The sequence below is a fragment of the Zalophus californianus genome, chromosome 12 (assembly GCF_009762305.2).
Source record: "Zalophus californianus isolate mZalCal1 chromosome 12, mZalCal1.pri.v2, whole genome shotgun sequence".
Taxonomy (NCBI): Eukaryota; Metazoa; Chordata; class Mammalia; order Carnivora; family Otariidae; genus Zalophus; species Zalophus californianus.
In genome coordinates this window covers 4,973,882-4,991,614 of record NC_045606.1, presented here as the reverse complement: position 1 = coordinate 4,991,614, position 17,733 = coordinate 4,973,882, and the positions used below count along the sequence as shown (strand labels likewise).

General features: G+C 47.0%; 1 protein-coding gene across 7 annotated transcripts in view; it reads left to right on the top strand.

Moving 5' to 3' along the window:
- COBL (cordon-bleu WH2 repeat protein) overlaps positions 1–17,733 on the top strand; it is a 277,937-nt gene that overhangs the window by 125,829 nt on the left and 134,375 nt on the right. For 5 of the 7 annotated variants that reach the window (XM_035723297.1, XM_035723296.1, XM_035723295.1 and 2 more), the window contains exons 5-7: positions 865–909; positions 4,788–4,885; positions 8,288–8,362. In XM_035723297.1, coding sequence (XP_035579190.1) covers positions 865–909; positions 4,788–4,885; positions 8,288–8,362 — 218 coding nt within the window. The remainder of the gene's footprint in view (positions 1–864; positions 910–4,787; positions 4,886–8,287; positions 8,363–17,733) is intronic. The other 2 variants (XM_027573901.2, XM_027573897.2) reach the window with 1 other exon arrangement.

Below are 17,733 nucleotides of genomic sequence, written 5' to 3'. Positions count from 1 at the left end.
CAGATATATCTTGAAAGGTAGATGTGGACCCTTTTTCCCGGGAAGAGTCCTAAAACTTGCCGCCCCATGCAGGAGTGGATCCCAACAAGCTCACGATCGTCCAGAGCACAGAGCTGAGGGGACCCCCATAGGTCTAGGGCTCCCTCTTTCCATCCCCATGCAGGGCAGGATACAGGTGCTGTCAGATTTGGAAGCACCTGAGCCCTGAGCCTTGAGTGCCCTTCACTGCCTTGGGCGTCCTCCGAGGGATCCTTCCCTCTGGGGAAAGGGGACCCTTCCCAGCATCCTCCCTGGAAAATAAAGGCACAACAGCCAGCATGGCGGGTGACCTGCTCCAGCCCAGTGGCCAACATCCCTTTCCTCTGGACCATACTGGGCCATGTGCCACGCCTGCTGTGAAGCCTTTGATTATCATCCCTGCCAAATGCCTTTATCCGTACGGGCAGTCAAGTATTTGAGGAGAAAGGAGAACATTCCGGAAGATGCCGTAGGGAGCCCTCCCCTTCTGGCCCCTCTTGCATTATGGCCCCTCCCCCGCAAGCAGCCGCTCCAAGGGACGAGGACCATGGCCGGGGGGAGAGGTGTCGCTAGGCAGAGACCCGCCTCCTCTGCAATGCCTGGTGGTGGCAGCTTGAAACAGCAGAAGGCTCTGCTGCCACCTGCTTCCTTGGGGCACCTTAGCAGCCAGGCAGCTACGGGCTCTAGGAGATCCAGGGCCAGGAACGCAGGCTGCTCGGCCCTTGGCCTCTCCTGCAGGGGCCCGGGCAACCCCCTTCCGAGGCTCAGGGAGGGGCCGTGGCCACGGTCAGGTGCTGCTGCAGCTCGGGGGCTTGACCTCGCTCTCTCATTGCCTGCTTCTTCCAGTTCTTCTGACCAAAACCCAGTCGGAGCCTTCCCTGAGCTGTCAAGGTACGGTGAGCCGGTTCCGGCCTGGCTTTGCATGGCTCTGGACGAGGGTGATGCATGGACGTGGCATTTGCGCGCAGGGTCTGAAGGAATGCAGGTGTGCCTTGCAGCCCTTCTAGGGGCATCTCGTCAGCTGACATGTAGGTTGGGTTTGGTTTCTTGACTCCGTGGATGCTTGAGAGAAGAATGTCCCTCGTGTGGGGATTTGTTGTGCGGTTCCAGTGGCTGAGCAAATGAAGGAGGTTGGGGTAGAAAATGCGTCCTTTAGGAACACGGAATTTCAGGGCGAGCGGAAGCGGCACATGCGGAAGACACACCGTTTTCCTTTCTAACTGTGCTCACCTGCCCTTGAGGTCCGTTCTGTCTGCTGCAGACTTTTGGGCGGTATAGACTGTGAAATGTAATCTTTTCTGTCATAGACAAGTATACAGATGATCAGTCCAGCTTCTGAATTTACTCTGATGCTTATTTGTCATACACTTGACATATATACACAGATATATATATATATATATGTACATATATATTTATATACACGTGCACACAGATGCATATCATATATTGGAATTTATGTGAATTTATTGGACTACACGTGCACACACACTGTCTCCACAAAGTTCATTAATGAGTATTTATCTCTTACATAAAAGATAGTAACGGAACAAAAGTGGACATTGGTCTGGAACCACAGGCCATGCATGTTGCGTCTGACCATAGCCCTCATCGGTTATGGACCCCATCGCACCGTATAGATGGATATTGCAAACAGAAAGATTCTCTTTTAAGAAGCACCATGAGTGGTAGTTGTTTTGAGCAGGGAAGTCATGCATGTGAAGCCTTCTTCAGTCTGGATCGGTTCGATTTGGGGCTGTAGGCAGACGGAGAGCAGCAGAGACAGGTGGTCGAGACTCCTGTGTGCCCGGGCTCCTGCCGGGGACCCGAACTCAGCAACTTGCCTGTGTGAAGGATACCCATGCAGGCCTGGGTCTCCTCTGGCCTTGACTTGCTTGTGACCATGCTCTGGCCACTGAACGGCTCTGACCTTCTGTTTTCTCCTCTGGAAAAGTGAACGGTTTGGATTCGCTGGTATTCGGGAGCCCCCACAGCCCCTTTCCTCCCCTTGCACTGTTCAGCTCATCTATATTATTCTCCAGATCACATCCATACTTCAAAGAGTATGTGCTTTTTTAGAGATGGAGCATGTCGTCCCCTACACTTCGATTGCTATTTAACTTCTAGTACACGAGAGAAAACCGAAAGAAAATCAGGTTCCTGCTCAAATTGCCGTGTGTTTGGAACCACGGGTTCTAGGCCTGATGCTTGTGTCCTCCCAGCCCGGCTGTGTTTCCATGAAGAGTTACCGCCCTGATGTGTGGCAGGCACCTGCTGCCCCTTTACCTGATGGGGAACACCAAGGAACATCAAGCGCTCTTGCTCTGCTCTCAAGCTGACCCTCCTGCTTGTCTGCTGGGTCCCAGAGGCCTCATAGAAGGCCCCTATCAGTACAAAATCGCCAGTCCCTTGCCCCTATACCTCAGACCGTCTGCTTGGGGCCCCCACTGCCTCCAGAGAGCCAACAACCTGTGGCCACATAAGAAAACACCTCTTGGGTCACTGCAGGCAGGCTCCAGCGCCTGGGCTGTCCCTGGGCATCCAGACCAGCCTCTGTCCCTGTTCAGGAAGAGAAAAAAAGAGGCTCGATTCTGTGACAGTTTTCTGATCAGTCTGTCATTTCTGTGGTTGGTGTCATTGCCTATGTGCCCGTAACACTTTCTCTCTCTCGTTCACCCGCCAGGCACTATGATATCACGCATTTTACTATGTCTGTGTTCACCTATCACTCGATTCTAAAAACATGATTAGTTATGGATACACATATTAAGGCATACTGCTGTTTACCTATACGTAGCTTTACTCTGTAGTATACGTGCTATTAATTTCCATAGCTCTGTGCTTCGCGTGGAGGATCACAACGTGATCAGCCATGAGATCCACTTCCGTACGTGCACGTGCATGGACACGTGCCTTGGGATTGGGGCTGCCCCGCTCACTGGTTTGGATGTCGTGTGATGTGGAGGGTGCTAGTGGCTCAGCTGGGGCCACTGCACATAACCAAGAGCCTTGGCTGTCAGTACTAAAACCTGAGCCTTTGCCACTTACGCAGTGATTTAAGGAATAGAGGTGTTTAGGTTTTACTTTGTTGGGTGGACAGTATTCGTGTTAATGCATTTATTACTAGCATCCTGACTTTCATGTGTGTTCTCTGATTGGAGTATGAAATTCTAGGGCAGCGGATAAGGAAGTTAACTGATGTGTATACCTGTTTTGGGTTGCTGTTTTCACAGCTGACTTGTACAACCCCAGTCCAGATGTTCTACCTGTGCATTGCCCATCTGGCTCTCTAGCGGTTGGCAGTGGGCGGGGGAAATTCATTTTTGTATCCTTCAGGAACACCTAAATGTTTCCCCTCTGCCATCTCTGTGTGCTTGGAAGAGAAGAACCATTCATGAAAAAAGCCTGGAGTGGCCTCTGGAGCGTCAGCAAGCCAGTGAATTATGGCAGTCAGAGATGGTGGGGCACCATGTGTCCCAGGCGGTTACCTGAGCTTACCAGGTGGTATCGAAATAATCCTATGAATCACAAGAATTGCATCCAATCACATCTCATTTCCCCACCTTCCGGAGGCTGAGAGGTGGGAGGATTCACCCCTCTGCTGATGAGGACAGTGAATGCAAAGAAACACCGTGCTCAGGGTCCGGGCTTAGGTCTGGGTCGGTCAGACTGCAGCACTGGTGCTTGCCCCCGGGGCCAGTGGCAGTTCGTGGTTCAGAGGAGTGAAGGCTAAGATCACCATGTGGCTCAGGAGCTTGAACTACCCCAGGTGTCTGTTGCCTTTGGCAGTTCCCCATCTGGAACACGACGGGGCTCGTTCCAGCCCTAAACTTCTGATGAGGAAAACACCAAGAAAGAAGAGCAAAGACTTGGAGCCCAAAAATAACGAAACAATAGAAGAAAGAGAAATGGGCCCCCTGGAGAATGTAATCAAAAAGGAAAACATTCTGGTTGAGGTCGAGGAACACAAATCTGGAAACGTGAATCCTAGATTCTTGTGATTGGATGCCAGTCTTGTGATTCATGGGATTATTTCGATACCACCTGGGTAAACGATCGCTGCTATTCCATAGTCTGGACATGAGTGGGGCTCTTCAAGCCAGAAAGTTGTCGATTTATCTTGTTTAGTGTTTTCACCTCACTCGCAATTCTTAAAGCAGACGTTTCACACAGATGTCCCGGTCCTTAGGACTGTGCTGTCGGCCCGAGGGTCGTGAACCACGTGTGGCTTGTGGGCACCTGGAGTGTGGCCAGTCCAAACCGAGTTGTGCTGTGTGACCAGCACACTGCATTTTGAAGACTCAGTGCCAAAATGAATTTAAAACTTCTCATTCATCATTTTTCTAGCAATTATGTGATGGAATGATAACGTTTTAGATATGTTGGATTACATAGAACACATTACTAAAGTTGCACCTGCTAGAGAATGTAAAATTGCATGTGTGGCTCAATTTTTCTAGTGGACGGTCCTGCCCTAGAACTTTTTATTTGTTTTTCTCATTCACATACAGGGTTCAGTCCCACTCAGAGAAAAATGCTACCGAAATCACTGAAGATTATTATAAGAACTTCAGTGATTTCATAAATGGGGCTGGAGGCTTTGAGGTGGCTCGAAATGCTTTGAAAGGCATAGTTGGTGGTTTTACTGTCTTGTAAAAACTGGAAGTTTAAGAGTGGAGGATTTATTTGTTGAGATTTTTAAAGAGTGCTGTTTAATCTCGTTTCATATGCTGATAATAACAGCCCTTTTTTTTTTTCCCCTCCCCCAGAAACCTTTAGAAAATCATCGCTTGGCAATGATGAGACAGATAAAGAGAAGAAAAAATTTCTGGGATTTTTCAAAGTTAATAAAAGAAGCAGTAGTAAGGTAATGGATTAAATACACGTTGGATTCTGCATTATGGAAAAGTAGTTGCTTGGGATGTTTGTACTCACCCTATCTTGGAATCTTTCTAAATATTTTTAGGAGTATTCATTCCTTCGGGTGAAAGGGAGCTTATCCATACGCACCAAAGTGGCTGACATATTTCCACACGTGATTCCTAAAGCTGGGGGGTAGCATTGTATTCGCCAGCACCGCACGAAGTCGCGAGTGCGGCTCGCTGGTGCATGCGCAGTACCCGGTGTGAAGCGGCAGCTCGCTTCCGGTGCATGCGCAGTACCCGGTGTGAAGCGGCCGCTCGCTTCCGGTGCATGCGCAGTACCCGGTGTGAAGCGGCAGCTCGCTTCCGGTGCATGCGCAGTACCCGGTGTGAAGCTGTGGCTCAGGAAACACCCTGTGGATTGATGAATGAATGAGGGAGCGCATATTTATAGAAGACAATCCATATTCCTACAAACGAAATGCCTTTAGAACCTGTTTAACGTGCGAAGCCTCTCAGAGCTGCTCTTGGGCCTTTTTGTGGAGAAGGGTGTCAGTTGTTGAACGGGTCCTTTGCTAGTAAATTTTAGATGGGCTTTGGTCTTCCCAGTATGGTTTGGACTATCCTGCATGACAAGTTAATTGTATTGATGTTGTTGGTCTTTATTGAATAAATCTTAAAGTCATATTTTGGAGGCCTTGTTGTAGAGTGAGGCCATAGTACGGAGAATAAGACTGAAGATTTTTACAGTCACTTCTGAAATTCCCAAAACCATAAATGCCCTCTCACTACCAAGAAATGAAACTGCTCGTTGTCCCTGTTATATTTGTCTAAATGGTGTATTTGGCTAGTATCTGGTAGTTTCTCCTTACTAATAAGTGGGACTGAAAAAGACAAAATTGTTCTAGCCAATGCTAGGCTCTGATACCATCAGGTCGGTTTGGAAGTGTCCACCTGTATACAGGTGAAAGCAGGGTGGGAGGGCAGCCTGGTGTTGGCAGAAGGGCGCCCCTGCCCTCTGCGGGGACCCGTGCGCCTGCACACCAGGCTGCGCATCTCATTTCCCCACCTTCCGGAGGCTGAGAGGTGGGAGGATTCACCCCTCTGCTGATGAGGACAGTGAATGCAGAGAAACACCGTGCTCAGGGTCCGGGCTTAGGTCTGGGTCGGTCAGGCTGCAGCACTGGTGCTGGCCCCGGGGCCAGTGGCAGTTCGTGGTTCAGAGGACGGAGGACGGTGAGCCCCAGGAGTGAAGGCTAAGATCGGGAGCTTGGACCACCTCAGGTGTCTGTTGCCCTTGGCAGTTCCCCACACACAGCGCAGCTAGCTCATTTTCTCTTCCATGTCCTGATGCTTTGATTTTGATTTTGTGAATCTCCTTTTTGTTACTGGTCGTTATGTTTCGACATGCCCTTTGAAAGTCTGTGCTCCACATGTCTCCCTTTAGATCCCTCGCATTTCCTCCTCCCCATCTTGCATTCCCGCCCAGCTCCTCTTCTCTCCCCTCCCCTACCACTCCCATCCCCCTTTTTCTCCCTTCCTCCCTTCCCCACGCCCCTCCCCTCCTTTCCCTTCTCTCTGGTCAGGTTTACTTGAAATTACAGATTCAGACTTTTGCATCTGAATTTCCCTTTGCTCTATCAAGGCTGCGTGTCTTGGTTCCTAAAATTTGGGAGGTGAAGTTTGCCAGGACTGCACTCCCCGCCGTCCTCCTTCATCCTGAAGGCACCAGTTCAGAGTAAAACCTACCATTTCCTCGCACTGAGATCTTAAGAGTCCTCTTGTGTCTTCCTCTTTTTGAGAGAGGAAACTGCAGGCAAAGCCAGTAAAAAAAAAAAAAGTCGAGAAATGCTTTTGTTTTAAGTAAAATAAGATTGCCTAAGGTGTGGGAGATTAGAGACTGCCCAGCTTCTGAGGGTTCTTCAGGGACACCACCCCAGGAGGACCCCGGGAAAATGCCACAGGCTGCAGGGACTCCTGTCTTGCCTGCCATCTTGGCACCGTCTTGGCCAGCTGGGATTATTTTTCCTTTCTAATGTACCCCCTCTCTTCCTGTCACTTACACTATGTAAGTGAAGTGAAGAGAAGTACTCTAGACTTCTCTTATGTTGTTATATCCTTACCGGATTATTTGTTGTTTTTTCTTCATTCCTTGTTTTCTTCGCTTCATGGTTTCAGATGCTAAATGCAACTTCATTTCATCTTCCAGAAGCCTGGTGAGAGAGGTGCTACCCACCTCATGTCACAGGTGCAGGAAAGAAGGCTGCGTCCCCCTGAGCTGACCCTCGGGCCAGTGGCTGTCCGAGGTCAAACCAGCCTGTCTTTCCCGAGCCCTGGCTCTTCCTCACCCGTTCACACTGTAATGCTTGACACATCCAGAACTCCACTTTCATGCACTAATACTAAGAGGGTTTGGACGAAATCATTATTTACATGGTTTCTAAAATCTTACGATGTCAGATAGTCCACAAATGTCTCAAGAGGACAGAACGGTAAGAATGGAGAAATATCAAGGTGATTAAAGCTAAAGGAGGTCTTTACAATATCTGCTTGAAGCAAAAAATGTGTGTGTGTGTGTGTGTGTGTGTGTGTGTGTGTGTGTGTGTGTGTATAAGATCTCAACAGAGGATATATTTGAGGGATTTCATTTTGGCTGAAGTAGATGAGGGTGTGTATCTTTCCTTGTTTTAAAACTTTGTTATTTTACTGTTTTAAAAACATGATAATTTTGACATTATTTATTCCCCTAACCCAGAGGTTTTGAAAAAGTACCTAAGAATCACCCTAAGACCTAGGTTAATAATGGGATCCTGGGGTCATCTGCCCAAAGACTCTCATGTTGGGGGGTCAGGTTGGCAGCCCGGTTGCACCTGGTGATTCTGTAGCTGGTGGCCAGCACGCCGTCATGCAAAATGTCCTCTTGAAGAATGAAGTAAGATGTCATTACTGTTTATCTTTTGTGGACAGACAGTGAGATATTTGGTGATTTATTTCTGTATATACTCAATGAGCAGCACAGTGGTAAACCGAATTTAAAACTCAGAAATCCCCCCAAAACTAGTCAATGAATTGGCTTTTTGAGCAAATTCCATCAGCTCAGACTCATGAAACTACTGTTTTCATATTTTATGTTTTCTAAGCTAAAGATACGCTTTTGGGAAAAAGCAAAAGGAAAACCCCTCCCTTGAGTTATGGATTTCAAAACTGGTTTTCAGATCAGTGAGCACTTTGGTTCGGGGCTTTGGGGTTCCTGCCCTGAGGGGCGTGGCCGTGGATTACAACCACCCAGTGCAGAGCCTGCTGCCTTGAAGACCACGCTGGTTTTGTGTTGTAATAATCGCCGAGGATGACTTTTTGTTTGGTCTTACTTTGACCTGGAGATAACGTGCGGTGTGTCTGTGTTCCAGGCGGAGCAGATCGGGCGGTCCGGGTTGGACAGTGATGAGGACACCTCACAGTCCGCTTTGGGAAAGGGCTCGAACGTGAGTACCAACCCCACAGGTGCTTCTTGCTAACGAGGTGGGCTACTCACTGCTTCATAGGACCTTCTAGAAAATAGGACTGTAGATTAGTTTAGTTGTTTGGTTTTTGTATGTTCAGTCTAACAGATGCATGAAGCTGTGTATGGCTTCCCGTTTCCCTGCCCATGCTACATTTAGAAGCTGTGGGGTCTTTTAGTTCCTACTTCTCTGTACTGTCAACACAATCAGGAGGATTCAAGAATTACGTTAACTGAATTTACACCCTCTGGAATCGCTTCCATACGTTCAGGAGCAGCTGATGATTTGGGGACCACACGGCCTTCTTTCCCATCCTGAAATCTACCAGTTCCTAAACTGTGTAACTACACTTCAAAAGGATTTTTTTTTTTTTTTTTTTTTTAGAAAGAGAGAGAGAGAGAGAGAGAGGGTCTGTGAGCAGTAGGGGAGGGCCAGAGGGAGAGGGAGAGAGAATCTTAAGCAATCTCCACACCCAGTGCAGAGCCCAGCGTGGGGCTCGACCTCATGACCCTGAGATCATGACCTGAGCCAAAATCAAGAGTCTGATGCTTAACTGACTGAGCCACTCAGGTGCCCCTTTAGTTGTATAATCTTAAGCAAGTCTTTACCTGCCATGACCACATCAGCAATGTCATTTGCTTTATTATGAAATAGACTTAAATCAACTGATAATAGTTTGAAATGTCCATTGATGCATTAATCTGCAATCATAGTCTCAATTTTTGGCCACAGCTTATTGGAAAATGTCTTCTAATACTTAATGTACTCTATAAGTTACATTTGTGTTCGAGTGGGAAATCTATTTACTTACACTAGAGGGCTTGGCTGCTCACACCTCTTTGCTTATTGCAAATGGGCTAGGTATTTTAACTTTTTCTACAGGAAAGAATGGAAGCATAAATTTTGTAGTGGGCATTGCTCATTTGTGTGATGTTTTTTCTCAGTGCAACATAAGGAAATATATTCATGACATAGATAAATAGATAGAGCCTAGGCAAAAACTTCATAGGAAGCATCCACAGCATTTATAAGGAAAATTATAGAATACCACAAGGACACACAAAAATAGAATTGTACACATGGAAGACACGCCATGTTCTTAGATGTGAAGATTCAACATTATTATGTTGATTGGGTTTTGTGGTGGAGCTAAATAAATTAGTTATAAAGTTTACTTGGAAAAACAAGCAAGCAGTAACTAGCCAGGAAAACTCCGAAAGACAAGGGTAATGGATAAGCCTGGGTAGTTTTAAAATAACTTCTAATGCCTCTGTAATTCAGACTGTGTTACACTGACCACAAAGAGCTCAATGGAACCAAATAGAAATCCCAGAGGCAACTGAAGACAGAAATTGAAGTACAATATAGGCAACACATCAAATCGGTAGAGGGAAATAAACTTATTTATACAGAGATTTGAGATCATTGAAGAGCCCAACAGCAAAAGATAAAATCATACGCATTTTCAGTGTAAACACTAGGATAAAAAAAATACAGAAATGTAAATGTAAAATTGAAACCATGGAAGGATTAGCAGAAAACAGGAGTGAAGTCATCTGTAAATTGAGAGGAGGGAATATTTTCTGAAAATGCTGGTGAATTTGACTTAAGGGGAAAAAAATTTTTTTGAATGACAAACGAGAGAGGGAGAGAGAATATTATCAGCAAAGTAAAAATCCAAATGACAGATGGGGGGAGGGTTGGAAATAGAGAAGCAATGACAACCTTATGTACGTGAGATCACAGGATGTTTGTCTTTCTCTGTCTGACTTACTGCACTTAGTGTGATTCCCTCTAGCTCCATCCACATCATTGCAAATGGCAGGATTTCATTCTTTTTGATGGCTGAGTAATATTCCATTGCGTATATATAGCACATGTTTTCTGTCCATTCAATTCTATATGGAATCTAAAAAACAAAGCAAACAAAAGACAAACAGAAACAGACTCATACAGGGAGCAAACTGGTGGTTGTCAGAGGGGACGGGGTGGGGGGATGTGCTAAGGAGGTGAAGGGGGATTTAGACATACAAGCTTCCGGGGCGCCTGGGTGGCTCAGTCGGTTAAGCGGCTGCCTTCGGCTCAGGTCATGATCCCAGGGTCCTGGGATCGAGCCCCATGTCCGGCTCCCTGCTCAGCAGAGAGCCTGCTTCTCCCTCTCCCTCTGCCTGCCACTCTGCCTACTTGTGCTCTCTATCTCTCTGTCAAATAAATAAATAAAATCTTTAAAAAAAATAAAATAAAATAAAATAAAATAGACATACAAGCTTCCAGTTACAGGGAGGAAGGGTGCAGCAGAGGGAATGCAGCCAATAATATTGTAATAACACTGTATATAATGTGACACAACACTTATCGTGGTGACCGTTGAATATAGATTTGTCTACTCTACTTCAATTAAAAAAAAAAAGAAAAGAAAAAAGAAAGAATGATGATATCCTGACCAAGACAGATAGAAAGCTCACAGAAACAAAAAAAAAAAGTGGTGCATAAATAAATGGAAAAGTGCTCAAACTCGCTCATAATGAGAACTAGAAATTAAGCCTCCAGGGAACTTCCACTTGTCACTCATTCCGCGGTCTGTCCGTTTGTGCAATGCGAAGCTGAAGAGCGTTAAATGGAGAGTTTTCCAGGATATTTTTTTCATTTTTTTTTTTTAAATGAAGGGTGACTTTTCCTGAAAACCAGAGTTAATAAGTGAAGCTGCATTTCATTATTGGCCTCCAAACAGAGTTTACTGGGCTTGAAGCCATAGGGCAGGACAGCACTTAATAAAATAATGGCGGCAGGTGGTGATGGTGACCACCACGTGCCGGCCTATGACGGGCCTGTGCTTAGTTCTGCGATCTGTCATCCTCCTTACGAAGACGCAGAAACTGCCAGCTTCCGGAGGCTGAGTGGTTGACCAAATATGGACAGGTGCTTATGTTGCCTAAAGTATTTTATGTTCATGCTCAATTTCTTTTTTAAAAAAATTTTATTTAGTTATTTATTTGAGAGAGAGAGAAAGCACACACACGATTGGGGGGTAGAGGCAGAGGGAGACACAGACTCCCTGCTGAGCAGGGAGCCCGACGCGGGGCTCCATCCCAGGACCCCGAGATCATGACCTGAGCCGAAGGCAGATGCTTCACCCACTGAGCCACCCAGTCACCCCTCATATTCATATTTCTTTATGTCCATTATGTCTTAACTTATGTTTGATATTATGCTCGCGTCTATCAAGCATGGTGTGTTGGTGATAGAACTTTCCTTATGAACACTCCGCTCTTATTTTTATAAATTTCCCCCCAAGCCAGTGACTTGTAGCTGAGTGCCCTGCCCTTAGGGTGTGAGAGCAAGGCTTTAAATCTCACACAGCAAAGGGGACCTGTCTGTCTCCCCTTTCCCCATCTGTATAGCGGGTGCAACACTACCCACCCTGCCCGATCAGCAATCACAGAGCTCACCTAACACTCTGGGAAGCATTCTGAAATGTGAGTAAACTCATTCAGAGTTTTATTAAAAAGTTTGCAGAAACTATTGCTTATTTTCCCTTGAGAAAATATGAGTGGTTCATCATAAGAGTCTGAAGAGAATAGATTTGCATTAAAAGAAAATATCCTTTTTAAAAAAAGATGTATTTCTTTGAGAAAGAGAGAGAGGGGGTATGAGAGCAGGAGGAGGGGCAGAGGGAGAGGGAGAGAGAATCTCAAGCAGACTCCCCACTGAGTGCAGAGCCCAAGCCAGGATTTGATCCCACGACCCTGAGATCATGACCTGAGCTGAAATCAAGAACCTGCCACTCAACCAACTGAGCCACCAGGTGCCCCTAAAAGAAAGTATCCTAATGGGGATGGCCATAAGTCATTAGATCTTCCCTAAAAAGGTAGTTAATTTCATGTAAACCAAAGTTTATTCCAAGAATCATCTTCATTTTCTTAATCATAGGACCCTTGAATCAGTAAATATAATCACCTCCCTAATAATGTCCGGCTGTTTTCCTGGAATTTTGCATTTTTCTGGGAAACTCTCCCTTCTGTATCCATGCATGGCACACAGTTCCCTCACCTCTCACCTTTGGACCCCGAGATGCAGGGAGGGGACATGGTCACCACTGGATGTGATTAATGGTGAGGGGACATTGCTCTCAGGCCTCTGTCCCCATCCTCTGCCCTGTCCCTAAGTCACATGAGCAACAGTGATAAATCATGCACATTGATGGAAAGAGGTACCTGAGTTAATTTGTAATTGCATGCATAAAAATGCCACACACCCAGAAATACCACATCGGTCCCATAAAGTGGAAAATGCTCTGATGGAGGAGGAAAGTGACCCGAGTTCTCATCCTGGTCCTGTTACTAACTCTGGGCCATTGGGCAAGTCGGCAAATGAACCATAGTAACTGACCTTCTATGGGCCCCTTGTCTTTGTTTAAAAAAAAAAAAGCCAGATTCTACAAATTTGATCAATCTAAAGTTTATCAACATGAGTTATATCAGATACCATTGCACTGTTCGTTACCATAAAGTTAAAAAGTCTTTTGGTGACTGATTTTCAAAAATCACTGTCTCAATTTAAAAAACAAAACCAAACCAAAACAAACCAACAGCAAAACAAAAAGCCTTAAAATTATCTGGGGCCCTTTGACCCTTTGCCCTGTTAAGGCAGTTATGGAAATCCTCTACCAGCATAGTGCTTGCTTCTCATGGATGGAAGTGATTTCCATATCCAAAGCCCTAATCTGTGTTTGGGAACCAGGTGGGAGTGTCCCCCACAGAGTAGTCTGGCCCTGATGGGGATACCTGCAGCATCAGAGGCCTGCACTGAGGAGCCCAGAAGTTTATAGGGATGCCCACCAGTAAAACAGCACTTTTAGGAAAAGTTACTCGAAACTAAGTTGTAAAGGAAATTCCACAGTTTTAGCTGCCCCGAGTCCCATGTTTATGGGAGATGCTGTACTTGCACCCCAGCGTGCCCGAGCCCGTGAAGAATCCTGTCTCCAGTGGATCCCGAAGAACTTGGAGCTTCTCCCGGGAGGGTGTGTTGACTCAGTGCTGCCACGAGGGGTCAGTGTTTCCACAAGCAGAGCCAGGCCTCGGAAAAGCTCAGATTCCCTGTTTTTGGACCCTCCACGAATTGAGAGCAGAATAATACGTCCGGAGGGCGGAGCCACATGTTTGTGATGTAGAACTCATTTTGGTTATAAATCAATTACAAAGAGCTGTTTTGATGGCTCTGTACCTTTCTAAAGCGTTTTGTATTCAAAATTAAGAGACAGATGGCGTATGGAAAGTTTTAAAAGTGGAAGGCAGGAATCACATAGAATGCCTACAACCCAGCCCAGTTTTCTGTCACTTCATGTGTTTTCTTGAGCCTTTCTTGCTTTTTTTAAGATTTTACTTATTTATTGTAGCGAGAGAGCGCGCACGCAAGAGCATGTGCGCATGGGGAGGGGAGGGGCAGAGGGAGAGTGAGAGGGAATCTTAAGCAGACGCCACGCTGAGCGTGGAAGCTGAGGCAGGACTCTACCTCACGGCCCTGAGATCCTGGCCTGAGCCGAAACCAAGAGTCAGGTGCTCAACCGACTGAGCCACCCAGGCGCCCTGAGCATGTGATTCTTAGAATGAGAATAATATATAAATGAAGTTGATTGGCAGTGCCTAATGCCAATACTTGGTTCTCAGAGTGAAAAGAAGAGACATGGATTTTTAACCTTTTGGCTGAAGACGTAACGTTTGTAGGGATGAGAGGTAGAAAATGTCCCTTTCAAAATACTGATTTCCCTTGTGTTCCCGTAAGACATGAATATCTCTTTTTCTGTACTGTGTGCATGTCCTTCACGACCTTCTCCCTGCTCTTTGACGGGCAGGTGTAAGACCAGAGTCTAAGTAGCCAGCAGGTGCGTTGGTTCTGTGAGTGGCATTTAAGTTGCTTGGTCAGTGGAGAGAAGCGAGCTCCCACCCCCTCGGCGTCCGTCCCACCTCAGGACATGGCAGCTCTGTCCTCATGGGACAGAGGCCTCCTCCCTGGCCTCTAGCTGCACTCCAGCCTCCCGCATCTACTCAGGATGTGTCGACCTGTGTCCCAAGTTCTCTGCGCTGCCCTTGACAGCCTCCTGAAGCCCCTGGTAACAGAGAAGGAAATGCCACCTTTTGTTAAAATGAGCTTTCTTCCTGGGCATCCCTTGGCCTCTGAGCTCCACGCCTTTCCTTTCCAGCCTGTCCAGGGACTTGCTGGCTGGGTGGGCAGTGCCTTAGGGCTGCCAGCTGCTGAATCTCCTCCCTCCTGACGCTGAAAGGGATTTGCCTCTTGAGGTCCATGCCCTGGAACGTTCTCTGCCATCACTCACCTGCTCCAGGCTGGGCTCCTTGGTGGCACGAACCCGATGCCCTCTGGACGGTACTCCCACCCTGGAGCCTGGAGGCTTCCCAAGCCCTGGATTTCTCCCTGCTCCATGGCCCCTGCTCCCCTGCCCAGGTTGTGCCGCTCTCTTGATTTTTCCATCTTAACTTTTCCCGTCTACAGGGATTCCTTCCTCTTCTTCCCAGGGAGCTGTCCCTCTTCTTGTCCAGGGAGCTGGCCAGGGACTCCCCAGGGAGCAGGGCTGTGGCCTCCCGCTTCCCTCCCCACCCCTGCCCTCCCCAGGCTCCATTCCTTCCTTCAACACAAAGCGCGTGCGAGCGTCTCTCCTTTAGGAGATTTTTCAGCAGAGTCCCAATTTATAGAGAGTCGCAGAATAAAATAAGCAGTCATGTGTCATCCGCCCACAGTTAACAAACGTTCCCAGGGAGCCAAATCTGCCCCCTACCATTTTGTGAGTTTTTAAGAAGTACAACAAACACAGATGAAGCTGCCTCTATAACTCTGACGTAACCCGTTCCCTCCTTCCGCCCCCGACGGTCACAGCCCCTTGGAAGGTTTTGTGTTTTAATAAAGGTAGTGAATGGGTATTTGTCCATACACAGCGCGCGGTGATTTTTATATTATTTAGCCCTGTGCGTAAAGATTTGTTTTCTGAAGTCTGCATCTTGAGTCACAGAATTAGAAGAGTTGACGTTGAGAAAAACCAGACAAGGAAGGACAGAAGGAAGGGAGAGAAAGCACAAGGGAGCAGAAGAGAACCCAGGGCCTCCTCTGAACTAATTCATCGCAGCGATCCCTCTCCCTCGGCCCTCGGCCCCCAGCCCCTCACTGCGCAGACTTTCACGGAGGCTCTGCCCTAGGAGACACAGGGGACCCCAGGGCACTTGGGGTACAGAGAGGAGCCAGGCCAAGCCCTGCATTCAGGAAAGACACACAAGGGGAGCCCCTGGCCCAGTGCTGCTCATGCTCCAAGTGCAAGGGCATCGGGGGTCTTGCGAGAATTCTGGTCCAGGGGACCAGGGGTGGGGCCTGTGATTTGGGATTTCTGAGGCGCTCCCGGGCAACACTGCCGCGACTGAGAACCAAGGCCCTGAGCGCTGGTGAGGGGTGGAGTCAGCGAGCAGAAGGGCGGCTGCGGCGTGGAGGAAGGTCTGTGCAGAGAGGGCAGGCCCTGTGGGGACCCAGCCTCTGAGCTGGTCCCTCATCCATCAGGAGGACCTGGGGGGAGGCAGGCCCGCTCGGGGATGGGGAATGGGCCAGGCGCTCGCGATGATCATCCGGTGAGCGCTGAGGGCTGGCATCTCCTTTTGGAGGAGATACTCAGATCAGCTTTCAGGAAGGGGCATTTCAGAAATGTTGGCACTGTGCTTCGGAAACTGAGATAATTTCACCAGCTTGAACAGTAACCACTGCATGGACATTCCAAGGAGATAAAAAAAAAGAGGAAACAAAAAATAAAAATAAAAAGGTAAGAAAAGAATAGATTTGCCATGGTGGGCTTGAAAGAAATTTTTATGTTTATATATGCACGTGTATAATATATACACACATGCATATTTAGTCAGAGGATACTGGTTGAGCTCTAAGAATACATAGTTAGTGATATTTCCTAAGTGGTTTGTCTATGATATTTATTTTTTTTCTTTTAGCAGAGTGGATTTCTGCCTTGTCTGGATGGTTTTCTAGCTTCAGAGCAAAAAATACAGGCAAATCCTAAACGCAAATGGTGGTGAAGCTTATTCCTTTGAAAATACAATGATTTACAGAAAGGAAAAGTTTGATTTTTCCTTTGCACTTGAATTTCCTAGACTGCCCTGTCTTGGTGGGCTGTGAATCCTGTGTGGTTGAGTGGAGTTTGGCCAAAGTGAACGTTCACCTTTTGGCTCCTGATGACAAAGGCCCTCCTCTGTGTAAATCATCACAATGGGACATAGAGCAGATTCTAAACAACTTGTGGCGTGGGACTTGAGTATTCCCAAGCAGATGTCATGCCTCTATTTAGGTTCCATTGAGTCAACACTTTACTGATTTGGATGCTGCTCTATTCACATACCCCCCCCACCATGTCCCCAGCTCCTGAGTTGGCCTTAATGCATGGGGAACGGGGTCGGAATCTAAGGAGGCAAGTCAAGCGTACGTATGAACTGTGTAGTCTTTGTATTTCTGAGTAAAACTGTTATTTTTCTTTTTTTTTTAAGATTTATTTATTTATTTTAGAGAGAGAATGTGCAAGTGGGGGGAGGAGCAAGGGGGAGAGAGAGAGAATCTTAAGCAGACTCCCAGCTAAGGGCTGAGCCCGACACGGGTCCCGATCCTAGGACCCTGAGATCATGACCTGAACCGAAATCGAGAGTCAGATGCTTAACTGACTGAGCCACCAAGGTGCCCCTATTATTATTATTATTATTATTATTATTATTATTATTATTTTCATGGTTGTATGGCTAGTGACTAGTGCAGAGCTTGGAACGAGGAGGAGGGGCTTATATGTACCCATCAAATGCATGCATGCCATGTTCAGGAGTGCAGCCAGTGAAAATTGATTTCTGCATAGTTTGTTACTCCTTTATTTTTTTTTATTTTACTTTATTCTATTTTATTTTATTTTTAAAAAATTTATTTATTTGAGAGAGATTATGAGCAATTGGATGGAGGGGAAGGGACAGAGGTAGAAGCAGACTCCTCACTGAGCAGGGAGCCTGATGGATGTGGGGCTCGATCCCTGGACCCCAGGATCAGTGACCCGAGCTGAGGGCAGACGCTTAACCAGCTGAGGCCCCCAGAAGTTCTTGATTCCTCTCATAGGCCTCCTAAGATGGGATCGATCCTTACAGGGATCAAGCACTAACCTTCCAACAACACAGGAATCTGAGATGGTCCCTGTCATCTGCCTCTCCATCGGTTGGAAGGAGTGATGATGTAGGGACCCCGCAGGAGGTCTCCATAGGCTGGTCTGGAAGTTTCTGCACGTCATGTCAACTCACGTTTTCTTGATGACAAGGCTGCAG